Source organism: Bos grunniens, chromosome 11, assembly GCF_055505025.1.
Source record: "Bos grunniens cultivar Pamir isolate PY7600 chromosome 11, Bosgru_T2T1.0, whole genome shotgun sequence".
NCBI classification, from domain to species: Eukaryota; Metazoa; Chordata; class Mammalia; order Artiodactyla; family Bovidae; genus Bos; species Bos grunniens.
Window position 1 is genome coordinate 10,570,708 of NC_141175.1, and position 13,212 is coordinate 10,583,919.

Here is a 13,212-nt window from a genome sequence, read left to right on the forward strand (position 1 = left end):
GCTTAGGGCCGACGAGGCAAGCTTTGCTCTCTCATTCAAAATTATGGATGTCGCCTCGCCAGTGGATCATCAGATCGTTCACGCTATAAAACAAGCCAGGCGCGAGAAACCGCGCGCTAACAAAGGATCTCAACCTTGGCTGAGAGCTCTGCATCACTCATTGTCTCGGAGACAATCGAAAGACAAATCTGAGGACTGAGGGCCCCGCGTTCTCTGGGACATGTGATAAATACACCCCATCCCAACTCCAGGCTGGAGCAATGAAGTCTGTTCTTTAAACATAAACAGGTTAAGACCGTCACTGGCCATTTATAAACAGATGGGGAAAAAAAGTACTGGGTATTCAGGACACGGACGCCAAACGCACAACAACAGATGGATGCAGGTATTCCGTCCACGGGAAAAGTGGCTTCGTTGCTACAGAACAGATCAGAACTCTTTGGTCCTGAGGCCAGCAGTTAAATGCACCCATCCTGACATCCTGTGTGGGGGACAGAAAAAACTTCCCGTCTCATCATGGGATCCTGTGTAGCCGTCCAGCCGCTCCCCGAGTTCTACCAACTCTCCCATCATTACTAAGTCATCAGGAGTCTATAGACGCCCACCTGACAGCTGATCCCCGAGGACTACTGAGGTAGGTCAGCCAGGCTGGAGCCTGGAAGCGGGGACACACAGACGGCAGCAGAACTCAGGCAGCGGAGCCGGCAGGAGGGGACCTGGGACCAGGAGCACACGGGGTCGCACAGGGTCTGGAACAGCTCGGTCACCTCAGTAGAGGCTGGCACTTTAGGAAGCCCAACCTAGAGGGTGAAGCTTCAGAGCAGGTGGCACTACGGTGACTGTCAGTTCATGTAGGAGCCCTCCTGTGTGCAGGGTTCAGAGAGCTGGAGTCGGGGGAGATGCCTACAGTTCAGTCCCAAGACATGAGAAGGTGTGTCTGGGCTGGCCACTGTCACCTCAGGGCTGAGGGAAGACCACGGCAAGGGGACACCCAGGTGCCCAGAGCTCCCCCCAACCCCAGACAGGTTTCCAACAGCAGGACCAGCGGCAGCCTTGCCTGCTAATGGCGGGGAGGTTCCTTGAAGCATCCGGAGTGTTGCCCTTGCTGGTCTGGAAAGGATCTGAGACGGGGCGGAGGGAGGACCTGTGGGATAATTACAATCATAAGGGCACCCCTGCAGCACTCCTATGTGCCAGGCTCGGTTCCAATCCTCACTGCAAACCACTGCTGTTCCCATCTGACAGATGAGGAAACTGAGGCCCAGAAAGGTGAAGGCCCTTGCCTAAGGCCACTCAGCTTTACGAGAGGGGCTGTGTGCTCAGCTCTGCACTGTTCTGCCCAGCAGGACCCACACTTACCCCTGGAGGCGCCCTGAGGGTGCGGGGGTCAGGGAGGGCATCTTCAGTCAAGCATGAAGGCCTCACTCTGACGAGGTCCCAGAGACGATGGTCCAGGGGCCACCTGAGGTTAAACTACACTGAGACCTAATAAGCCGATGAGTCCTCGTGTGAGCCACTCTAGTGTGTGTCCTTCCAGTGTCGCTTGACACAGGGAGGGACAGGGTCCCCAGCTAGGAGGAATTGTCCCCAGGGTAGTGGCGGAGAGCTGAGGGGCTGGTTGGGCTTGAATGTCAGCCCCTCCGCTGACTAGCACTGCTAACTATGGGTAAATCACTCTCAAACCTCAGTTTCTCCACCTGCACAATATTTATTATTATTATTGTCATATTAATGTATAGAATCTGCCTGCAATGCAGGAGACCTGGCTTTGATCCCTGGGTTGGGAAGGTCCCTTGGAGAAGGGAAAGGCTACCCACTCCAGTATTCTGGCCTGGAGAATTCCATGGACTGTACTCAGTCAGACACAACCGAGTGGCTTGACTTTCATTATTATTACAGGGATTCATTCTCTAAGGCTTTGAACAAGGCTTGAACATGGGGACTCAGCAACACTGGAAGCTCTATCTGTAAAACAGAGATCACAGCAGTAACAGTACAAACCCCGAGAGGTTTTCTGTAAGGTTATTGATAAGGATTTGCTTGGATTAAATAACAAAATGCATGGAAAGGGCTTACAACAGAGTTTTGTACATGGTAAGTCTAAAGGAAGGTTAGGTTTATTAAAATAAATTAAAGTGATCCATTTTAATAAAAGCAAAAACAACTTCAGCTCCCAAAATGTGCTTAAAGAAGTTACCTTAATTATATCATTTTTTCCCTCTCAGCTGATAGTCTGTTACTGCAAGACAGAGACACAGGTATAAAGAGAAACAAAAGGCTAGTTTGATACAAGCTGCTCCTAGGCAGGAGTGTTTGGTAACCCCGATGACTTCACTCACCCCAGAGAAAACCTCTGAAGAAGTGCTAAGAGCAGATGAAGAGCTGAGATTGAGCATCTTCTATTTGTTTTCAGCATTTCTCTGGCTGCGTGCTAAGTCGCTTCAGTCGTGTCTGACTCTTAGCGACCCTATGGACCACAGGCTCCTCTGTCCATGGGATTCTCCAGGCGAGAATACTGGAGTGGGTTGCTATTTCCTTCTCCAGGGGATCTTCCTGACCCATGGATGGAACCTGGGTCTCTTGCATTTTCCTGCTTGGGTGGGAGGGTTCTTTACCACTAGCACCACCTGGGTAGCCCTTTCTCTGGCTAGGTCTTCAGAAAGGACCACAGTCACGCTGCCTGCCAGGAAGCGAACTATGATGGGAAATGGAGACATATTTCTGCTTAAAAACTAGACAAAGAAGATACACATGCAGAGAGAAAGTGTCAGAGAGATGGTTTTTCTCTGTCCACGTGTGGGACCTTTATGGTCAAGACAGCGTTTGGATGGCATTTCTCTGAAGTGTGGAGGCAGTAAGTGTGCATTTGCTGGTAACGTCTCGGGTATCCCAATGTGAAAACCACACAAGCTCCTTCCCACACGGCCCCAGCCCCTGGAGTTGTTATCACTGCTCCCCTAGATGCCAGACAATGGCAGACACAGAGGATGCTTCCAAAAAACATGAGCTGAACTATTGCTACAATTGAATGATTAACATTATTGCAATTACTGATGTTGAGAGACGGGGGCATCAGGTCCAGAAAGGCTTGGTGCTGTGCCTGACGTCACTGGGCAGGTCTGTGGCAGAAACTTCGGTGCACCTACCCTTCTGGCTCCTGCCCAGAATCTTCCCACCACCTCTCAGCTGCCTCACTCAAGGATTTAAGAGGGAGGGGGACGTGGCCCATTAAACCAACGCCGCCTACTCTCTGCCACACGTGAAAGAAAAATATGGAGAATGAAGGCACAGCAGGGGGTGGCCATCTTTTAAGAACACTCAAGTATCCGTCACCTCATTATATTTTTATTTTTCACCATGACGAAACTGGAAAAAGTCTTAACTTTCTCCTGCCGGGGGAGCACAGGAAGAGCAGAAATGAAAACCTGGAGACGAAAGCAGCACACCCAACCCCCCGCCGCAAGCACTTTTCCTCCGAAAAACCAAAGGCGTGTTGCAAGATTTTATGGAGGTCCCCGGCTCACTCTGCCAAGCGCGTCTTCCCTTCCTGCCCCCACACCAGCACACCAGCATCCCGTCACTTTCCCGAGAAAGGGCTTGTGGGCCGCTGGCCACGCAAAACAGCCCACGTCTAAGTGACAACGCGTGACAGGACGTCTCCTTTCTGGGTGGTGCCCAGCGGAGCTGCGCCAGAGCTTTTACTGCAAGTTTCTCCGGCCCCAGGAAGACGTCTTCCCTGAGCGCTCAGAGCACGCCGACTGCTGAGAAGAAATCTTACGCACAAAATCATACAACGGAGCGCAGGACTGAGAAGATGAGCCAGTGTGCCCTGGGTGATAATTCTCAACAAACCTCTGGGCTCCAGCAGGGGAGGTGCTTCCCGATTTATGAAATACTCTCACAAGTCCTGGACCCTCGTAACAAGAAGGCAACAGGCGGTTACTGCATTGTCTCGAGAGTGAGAGTGTTAGTCACTCAGTCATGTCTGGCTCTTTGCGACCCCATGGACTGTAACTGTCAGGCTCCTCTGTCCATGGGGATTCTCCAGGCAAGAATACTGGAGTGGGCTGCCATTCCCTTCTCCAGGGGAAGCTTCCTGACCTAGAGCTTGAACCCAGGTCTCCCACATTGCGGGCAGATTCTTCACCATCTGAGCCACCAGGGAGGGGTGAATAACTAGCATCGAGCGACTTGCCCAGGGCCACGTAACACAGGGCCCTTGCACAGCTCTACCTGGGAACCATTTGTGTGGGTTATTCAGCACACCACCTGTGCGGCCATTCACGGCGGCTCTGTGCGATGGCTGCGTGCGCTTCTGACCCCAAATGCCCTGTCAGTCACATGCTGAACCTTCCTGCTGCCCTGGAAGTGGGAACACGGGGCCTGGCACACGGCAGCGCTGTCTGCTGAATGAAGAGAGAAGTGAACAGTCGTTCTTCTCTCTCTGCCTTTAATAACATCCTCAATGACTCAAAAAGGAGTGAAGACAGCCTCCGTCCTCTCTTCTAAACACAGCCTCTGCTGTCTCAGCGTGCTCACAGGTGAAATGGCTCCAACACAAAACCGAGGGGGAGGAAACCAGCACCCCAACTGGGAGGGAATGAGACAAGCCTCGTGGCAGAGGCAGTGTGGGAGCAGGCCTTCAGGGATGGGTCAGCAGAGGAGACGCTGGGGCCATCAGGCCACAGGACCGGCAGGGACAGGTGCACAGAAAGACACAATGGAGAGAGGACACCGGGAGCTACCTGGGCTGGGGGGCCTGGAGAAGAGACACGGCACAGGGAGAGACTGGCCATCGACAGCCCCCACTCTCGGCAAGTGAGGTACGCATGAACGCAGTCGGCAGTGGGCTGGGGCTGGCGTGAACGTGATCTGAAGAGGTGTGCTTTGGGGACGTCAGTCTGCCACCTGGGCAACTGGACTGGGGACTGATAAGCCAGGTCAAGGAAGTTTGAGTACCAACAAGGTACCTGCCAGGCCCGAGCCCAGCTGGCCCCGGAGGCGGGGACACAGAGCACAGAGGACCACGCCCGATGCTCGGGTCCAGAAGATGGGCCGGGGGAACTGGACGAGGCTCTGGCCCTCATCTGTCAGAAGGGTGACCCAGAGCCCAGCCCAGGGGTTTCGGGGTCTCTCTCTGCAAAATCCTAGCAGAGGCGACTGCAGAGCGGAGCCCCTCCAGGAGGCGAGAGCTCCCCAAGCGCCCTGCGTGTCTGCCCGCACACGCTGTTCATTAACTCCGGTGACACGGCAACCACGGTTGGGTGTATGAAGGCACGTCCAATTAGCCGGGCCTACATGAATATTTGCACTCTTAAATCTTTTGCATTTCGAAAGGGTTAAAGCTTATTATTAGCATATAATTTACAGTCCTTTCTCCCAGGAAAGGAATAATGCACAGTAAATGCCACATTCATTTTAATAATACATGTTACAGTCTGTGCCCAACATCTGCACAAAGGTAAAGGAGACAGATTTTTTTGACGTGTCCCACTCTGCCATCTAAACACAGGCTTTTTGTTTCTTAAGTGACGGAAGGTTTAATCAAGAAAGCAGGCAATTCATCAATCGCAACAAGGCGGCGTGTGAGCGCCTGACAGCACACACATGGTTGTGTACAGAGCAAACCTGGCCACCTGTCACCCGCACCTTTGCATCAGGATGTACAGATCTACTACTCGAGCAAGTCCCCACCCGCGCCCGCTCGGTTCTGCCTGCTCTTCTCCTCGTTTCCTTTGTGCTCGGTTTTGTTGTCAGGGCAGGAAGAGATGGATAGACAAGGGACGCCATGTTAGAGGGGATGATAAAAATTTATATGCCTTTAAAATGACTTATTTCCTTCTTGATTCGAGCACATTATAAATATATATATTTTTTCACTCCACTGAGGAATCTTCCCCATATGCTATCATCTGGCACCCGTCAAACCCACGTTCCTCCCTTGGTTCCCTGCCTCTCCTCCCTCCAGCTCACCCCCCACCACTCTGAGCAGTCCTAGGTGAGTCTGAAATCCTCAGTGGAGGATACATGAAAAGAGGTGGGCGGGGGGGTGGGGGGAGGTCTGAAGTTCAAGGCCACAGAAGCCGCAAGAACATGTCCATTAATTCACAGGCCACAGAGGTAACTGTGAATGCAGAGGCTGACTAACGTTTACTCTGGGGCTCCCGCTGGAAGCTAGCAGCCCTTCCCCAGCTTTGAGGTTGTGAACCCACCCGCAGGCTGGCACTCACCCACACATGTGACACCCACACAAAACACACGCAAACTCTGCAGCATAAACATGGCACGTGGACGGCTGTCAGTCAGAACACCTCACACAAAAAAGAAGGGCATTTCTCATTTCTCACATGCCCGATTGTTTTAGTCTTTTGGTCGTTTTCCCACCTGGCATTGCTTTATGGTCATTAAAGTATCAAGTTTGTTTCTGACTTTCCTGGAGAGATTTTCTTCTCCTAATTGAAAGACAGAAATAACGCAATCACTAAAAATGAAAGGAAAATACATTCGTAATTGTTTGGTATGCTATAGACAAGTTTCTAAAGGATCACACTGTAAAACACACAGATTCGTTTTCTTTTCATAATAAGATGAAGAGCCGGTGGCAGAAATTTTATCCAGTTGGATGAAATATATAAATCATGAATTTCATAATACTGATAATTAAATGTCCATCTTCCAATTTAAATGAGGACTAGATTAAAACTGCATGGAGAAGGCTGATATTCAGAAATCATTAATTATTTTTAATTGCTTTGCGCTTTCCTGGTCTGATGTCAGAGTCACACAGCTGGTACGGGGTTCTGTGTTTCAGATAAAATCCCCCTTCTCTCTGAATGAGGGTCATGGCTACACTGCCTGCTGATGGACTCGGGCTTGTCCATGCTCACATGCTTCCTGATGTCAAACATCTTGAAAACGGACTGGTTTTTAAGAGGGAACAGCTGTGGAGGGCAATAAGCTGGCTTTTCCACAATCAAAAAGAAAACCAAAAAGGGGAAAAAAAACCCCAAAACCTGAAAAACCCAGAAGAGCTCAAGACAGGGTGACTGCACCCCCAGTTGGCCAGGTCGGCTCCGGGTTCCCTGGCTCTGTCTGGGGCAGCTCCACGCCCCTTTCACTCTCAAAAGTGACGACGTGGAAAATACATTAAGTGGTCAGCCTGGTACTGAAGGACAGATGAAGACATCAGGCACTAAAAGGTGCTCCCCGCACCGTGTGGCCTCCATGCACGTCTGCGTGTGGCTCACCCTCAAACTGGGCTGTTTGAGAGTTTTGGCTTTATTACGTGCTGGTTTTAATGTGCACCTGCTTTATTTTACTATTTTACACAACTATGTTGATTTTTTCAAAAGCAAGAAAAATAAGTTCTTTGGGAAAAAATTCTTCACGTGGAGCTATGAATCCGTTTATAACCACCACAAAAACAAAAGAACGTTACCGTGTCGCTTCCCTGTTCATGAAGTAAAACCTGCCATGAGACTGATGGGACGTTCCTAGGTTGGAAAAAGCAATTCTGGGGTCTCTGAATTGCGCTACTCGTTATAGGGACCCTCGGCACAGGAAACCCTCAAGGTGGACAGGACATCAGGGAGCTCCTCTTTCCTGACGTCCCCCAGGTCTCCAGCCCCTGGTCTGATGCCCAGCACAAGGACATTTCTTAAGAAACATCTCACTCGGGCTTCCCTGGTGGTCCAGTGGTTAAGAACTCACCTGCCAATGCAGGGGACACCGGTTCGACCCCTGGTCGGGGACGATCCCACGTGCCTCGGAGCCCCTGGGCACTTGCGCCACAGTGACTGAAGCCTGTGTGCCCTAGAGCCCCTCCTCCGCAACAAGAGAAGCCACTGCAATGAGAAGCGTGTGCACGGCAACTAGAGCAGCCCCCACTCAGCTAGAGAAAGCCCGTGTGCAGCAATGACGACTCAGCGCAGTAAAAAAAAAATCACTGCATTCAACTTCCAAACATTTAGGGTTTCCAACATGAGTCGGTCACACTCTATCGTTATCAAGCTCACTGAAAAGCGGCTCTTCTGTTGTTTCCAGCACCTTACAGGGCCCTCTCTATGCGGAAGAATTCATAAAAGGAATAGTTACATTCTTCCCGAACAACTGGCTTGTTTCTATGTTGTGTATAAAAAGATTTGACTCTGGACCAAACCTGGAATCTCCCCTTCATGCAAACCTCACCCAAGGCTGCACCCTCCTCTGCTATCCTGTATTTTCATCCACTCCTGCTCTGCCCCTTCCATTTTCACTTCGCTACATGTGTTTTCAGAGCTACCTTAAATCTGGAATAAGTGGAAGAGAAATGAATAAGTGCTCAGACATCTAAGCATCAAAAAAAAAAAAATGATAAGAAAAAAAAAAAAGGGAGGACACCACCACCTGGGACCAAAATAGAAGACTTTGAGGAGCAAGAAGACATTCTTTAAAAGAAAACTAACAGTCACTAGAAGTTCTGACAAGGAAACAGGAGCTGGGGCTCTGGGACAGAATCTAGAGAAATCAACAGGGCCTTGAAGAGTCCCCCCGGGGGACAACACCTTAAGGGCATCTAACCAAGCGAGACACAGCAGTGAGAACACGACCGGGAAAGCATGCGCCTGCCAGCTGCCATGGATCACAAGTGAGACCAGTTTAAAAAGTGGTTTGCTGACCCTAATATATGCGGGTTACAGAGTGGGCCACACCAGGCACCCACCGTTTTACTTCATCTCCTCTTTCAAGGAAAACCACCCTCAAACCTTAGAGAGTGAATACCATGGAGATGGGGGATTTGAGGGGCAAGAAAGGTGAGGTGGCAGCAGGTGCGTCCAGGTGCTTTCGGGCTCAGCTGGGGACTGGAGGGCCAGCAGACGCAGAGGATGGTCAGTGATCTCGGAGGAACATCAGTGGACAGGAGGGTCCAGGGGACGGGACAACAGAGGACAATCACGTCCACAAAAAGGGACAAGAAGCAGCTATTGATCTGTGGTCTGGAAGTGATTTCCGTTAGAATTCGAAAGCACAGTATGAGTCTGTGGGAGTGTTAGTTGCTCAGTCGTGTCCGACTCTGCGACCCCATGGACTGTAGCCCACCAGGCTCCTCTGTGCACGGGATTCTCCAGGCAAGAAAACTGGAGTGCATCACCATTCTCTTCTCCACGGGATCTTCCTGACCCAAGGACCGAACCCAGGCTCTCCTGAATTGCAGGCAGATTCTTTACCATCTGAGCCACGGGGAAGTCCTTGTGAAGCACTCAGACGGAGGCTTGTGAGCCCTCAGAAAAGACGGTGGCCACTTGGGAAGCTTCCCAAGAGTGTGCTGAATTAACCCCAAGCCGGTATTTTTTATTATGGGAATAACACGTGCTATCATAGAAAAGTGAGACACTGCAAAGAAACAAAAAGAAGAGCTGGAAAACCCAGTGAAAACCACTGTGAATGTCTTGTGTGTGTACGTTTCCAGGTCTGTGGATATATCCTTTAAAATGAGATCACACTGCACACTCCAGTTGTCACTTAGCACTATTCATGCACACCTTTTTATCTAAATAAAAAATCTGTTTGATGCTTGAGAAGTTAAGGCCACTGTATGGAGGTTTCATAATTTAACCGACTTGCCTTTGTTTTAGACATTTAGGATATCCACCCCCCACACCTCTTTTTTTGAGTTATTACATTTAAAAAGCAGCAGTGCTCGCCCTTGCGGATAAGTCTTTTTTTTGCACATCTGTAAGCATTTTCCAGAGGAAATTCCTGGAAGAGGAAGTGTGAGGATCAAAGTTGTGCTTCATGGCCATTCTGATGAGGGTAATAGCTGGCAGAGAAGGGAGTAAGCATCTCAGGATTTTGGCACAGAGGCTTAGAAGTTCCTTACCCCAATTCTGTGGGCAGGAGAGAGCTACCCACAGGCTGGATGGTGGAGAATAGTTGGCACGCATCACTGATGGGATGCGTGGTATCCCAAATGGCTGGGCGGATATGAATGCACAGCGAGACAGCACAGCTGAACAACACAGAGGACCTTGCGGAGATGGGCTGGGCTGCTCGGAGGTGGTGGCCCCAGCTGCTGGAGGGCTCAAATAGCATTTAGAATGATCGCCTCCCTGAGATGTCATAAAGGGTATTCCTGGGCAAGGTAGACATGGGCTAAAAGCTTTTCTTCCTCCCTCCCTTCCTCCCACAACTGTTTCAGGAGCACCTCTGTGTGCTGGGGACAGAGCTACACGTGGTCCGTACCAGATTCCCCAGCAGTGTCACTCCCTTTGCAGGCAGGACACAGATGAACTGTCTCAGTGAGAGTACAGAGGGGAGATCCTAACAGGTACGCCCTTGGGAAAATATGCAAAAGTAAATATCACTTTAATAACCATATGTACAAATGAAATGTGGGCTGCTTTTCAAATTTCTGATTACCTTGTTTGGAAATCTACTTATCTTAGGAAGGGACTGCAAATGAAGGGAGCGGTAATCAAGTGTTTTCAGGAATGAACCAGAGCAGACCAGGAGTTTGTACCAAAGGCTCAGGGCCTGAGGTCTGCAGTGAATGTGTGCAGGGCTGGTTTAGAAGGAGAACAGTGTGGTGGCTCAATCCATTACCAGCAGAGCACCAGCCATTATGGCAGCAGGCACGGGGCCCGGGCTGGGCCTGCGGCACCCGCTGCCTTGACTGTTTCTGGAATAAACCTTTGAAACCTTAACTTCGCAACACCAAACTGAGATGTGCCATTCGGTGCCAAGCACCGTTGGAAAGGGGGGGACGGCGGGGAGGGTGTCTCTGCTTCCCTCTAGCCAGATCGGCTTGCAGGCAGGCTGCTGGTGGGCGGGCAGGCTTCCCAGCTGCACCATGGTTGCCCAGTGCTGAGCTTGCAGGCCTTACGGAGCCAGCGGGCCCTGCAGGGCACGCCTGGCAGCCTCACAATGAAGCAGTCCCGGACCCTGGCAGAGCAATTTGGGGCCTGCAGCCGCCGAGGAGGCCTGAGCTGCCTGCTGTTGTGGGCTGCGGCCTCAACTACCTCTGTTTGGAAGATAAAATCCAATTGACTGCCACTTACATAAATGTAACAGGAAGTTCCTGAATGGCTTCCCCTGTGTCTTGAGGCTGTTACCTCGGTACTGCTAAACTAACAGCTGAAATGAACCCAGACAACACCTCATCAAAGCTGCGGGGCGAGGAAGCAGTGGTCCAGGGGCAGACAGGAACATTCCTGCCAAACCAGAGGAGATTTCACTTCGTGGGCCCTTCTCTGCAGAAATGTCAACAGCTGGGAAAGCCATCAGAGAACCCAGGTGAGGTGGGGGCAGCTGGACCCTGTGGCTGGAAAAAGATTTGCAAGCTGGAGGGGGGAAAAAGGCATCTGCTTTGGTTGAGCTGCCTGTATGTGCATTCAGAGCGGGATTTCACCCCGCTGGATTTCACAGGCCTGTTTTGCACCACTCTGCCACTAAGCATCTGGGGAAATATCCAGCTTTTCTACAAAATAGGTCATCTTTCCACATTTGTTATGCTCCTTGTCGACTCTGCTGAAATAGCCAGAGCACAGAAGAAATTCTCCCTGGAGACGCTGCTCTCAGACAACATGCGCCCGCTCCCCTTGGGGACTCGGCTCCTGGCATGGGGCTAGGACGAGGGCTGTGGGGACCTCCCTGTCGCTCCCCTTTCCCGGCAGGAGTGCCACCCAGAAATGGAACAACTGGCCTTTGCTTATCCTTCCAAACCTATTAGGGAGCGATCATAACAAAGAAAAACGAATACTGACACGAATTATACCATTGTTCTATTTCATCTGTTTAGTACCCTGAAGTTGCAATTTTTAGAAAAAAAGATTACCTTTCAAATAACCCGTTCATTATGGTACATGAATGAATGCCATGTTCCCGTGTTCAAAACGTCACTCACCATTAGGGGTGCGTGCTGGTAAGTGGCACCGATGTGCCATTTCCCCTTGATACACCAAGGCCTCCGACTGGAGGCCCCTGTATAATCGGAGTCAAGTTCGTGGGTTTCCTCAACTCTTAGCAACTCCCCTGCACTGCCCGCCACCTAATGAATCTCAATTCCGTAATAAGGCTTTGTAAGTTTTTCCCTCTCTGGGTAAGGTGAAAAAGAAAACTGTGATGAAGTTCCTGCCAAGGTAACACTATCCATTTCAAGGCCGAGTTCAGAAATCACAGACTCAGATGATGGGGGTTGGGAGGAGCGGGAGGGAGGCCCCCTGTGTACCCTCTGGTCGCAAACCCGGTCTTGAGAAACAAGAGGCGAGGACAGATGTGGACAGGAGGGCAGGCGGCACCGGGCCTCGGATCTGCGCAGTCCCCGGTCCCTGCGGGGAACTCGGCTTGGACCTGGCAGGTGAACAATGTGGTCACTATTCTCCGAAACCTCCCTTCAAGCTTGCGAAACCCACACGCTGTTTTTCATCATTAGTTTCAAAACATGCTGAGGTTCTGGCCCTTCACTAAGTGCTGCGGTGACACGGAGGAAAGGGGAGGCCTGGACCCTGTGGGGAGCAGGCCCCTTGCAGGGGAAGAAAGAGCAACGAGACGCGCAGGTGCCGTTAGAAGTGAGACGCGCAGAGGGAGGTGGTGCCCGGGACACAGGCATGCTCGCTGGCCCTTGGCGGTGGCCCACCTACCTGAGATGGCATAGAGATTGGAGTGCTGGTATTCATAGTCAGCCCGAGTGCTGTTCCTGCCTCGGAAGGTAGCGGGGAGCGTGAGAGAGATGTGCCTGAGGAAGACAGAGGAGAGAAAAGGAGGTTACAGGGAGCATGGAGCAGTCCCCAAGGCTCAGAAAGCGCAGGTGCCGCCATAAGCCCACAGCGCAGCAGGCCTCCATCTACCCAAGCAGCTCGAGTTCCCCAAGGAATTGAGAAGTTTCTGGACATCAGCAGCTACCTTTTCTATACACAGAAGGACATCCAAGAGGAAGAAAGGGTTTCCCAAGCCTTACATGATGTCCCAGGTGCCTGGAGGAGGCGGGTGACTTAACCCTGATCTCTGCTTACTGGGCAAAGCACACCAAGGGGACCAGGATGCTCAGCTCCGAACACAAGCCTCGGTTTGTCCCGTCATCTTGGTCCCATTACCCACCCAGTGGCTTCCACGCCTGTCCCAGGAAGCACTTGGTGAAGGAAGATGTTAGGGGTTATTACCAGGTGAGCCCAGGAAACGAGGCCCACTGAGAATCAGAATGGCATGTTCCTCTGAATTCTGTGAGCGGCACACGTC

General features: G+C 51.2%; 1 protein-coding gene across 17 annotated transcripts in view; it reads right to left on the reverse strand.

Moving 5' to 3' along the window:
- The window catches only part of MVB12B (multivesicular body subunit 12B), a 194,461-nt gene that overhangs the window by 70,702 nt on the left and 110,547 nt on the right, over positions 1-13,212 (reverse strand). For 12 of the 17 annotated variants that reach the window (XM_086325136.1, XM_086325133.1, XM_086325130.1 and 9 more), the window contains one exon: positions 12,618-12,712. The exons of 4 other annotated variants lie outside the window; for them this stretch is intronic. In XM_086325136.1, the coding sequence (XP_086181262.1) occupies positions 12,618-12,712 (95 nt within the window). Of the gene's footprint in view, positions 1-5,791; positions 12,328-12,617; positions 12,713-13,212 lie in introns of those variants that run through there. One more of the 17 variants, XM_086325131.1, reaches the window with a different exon arrangement.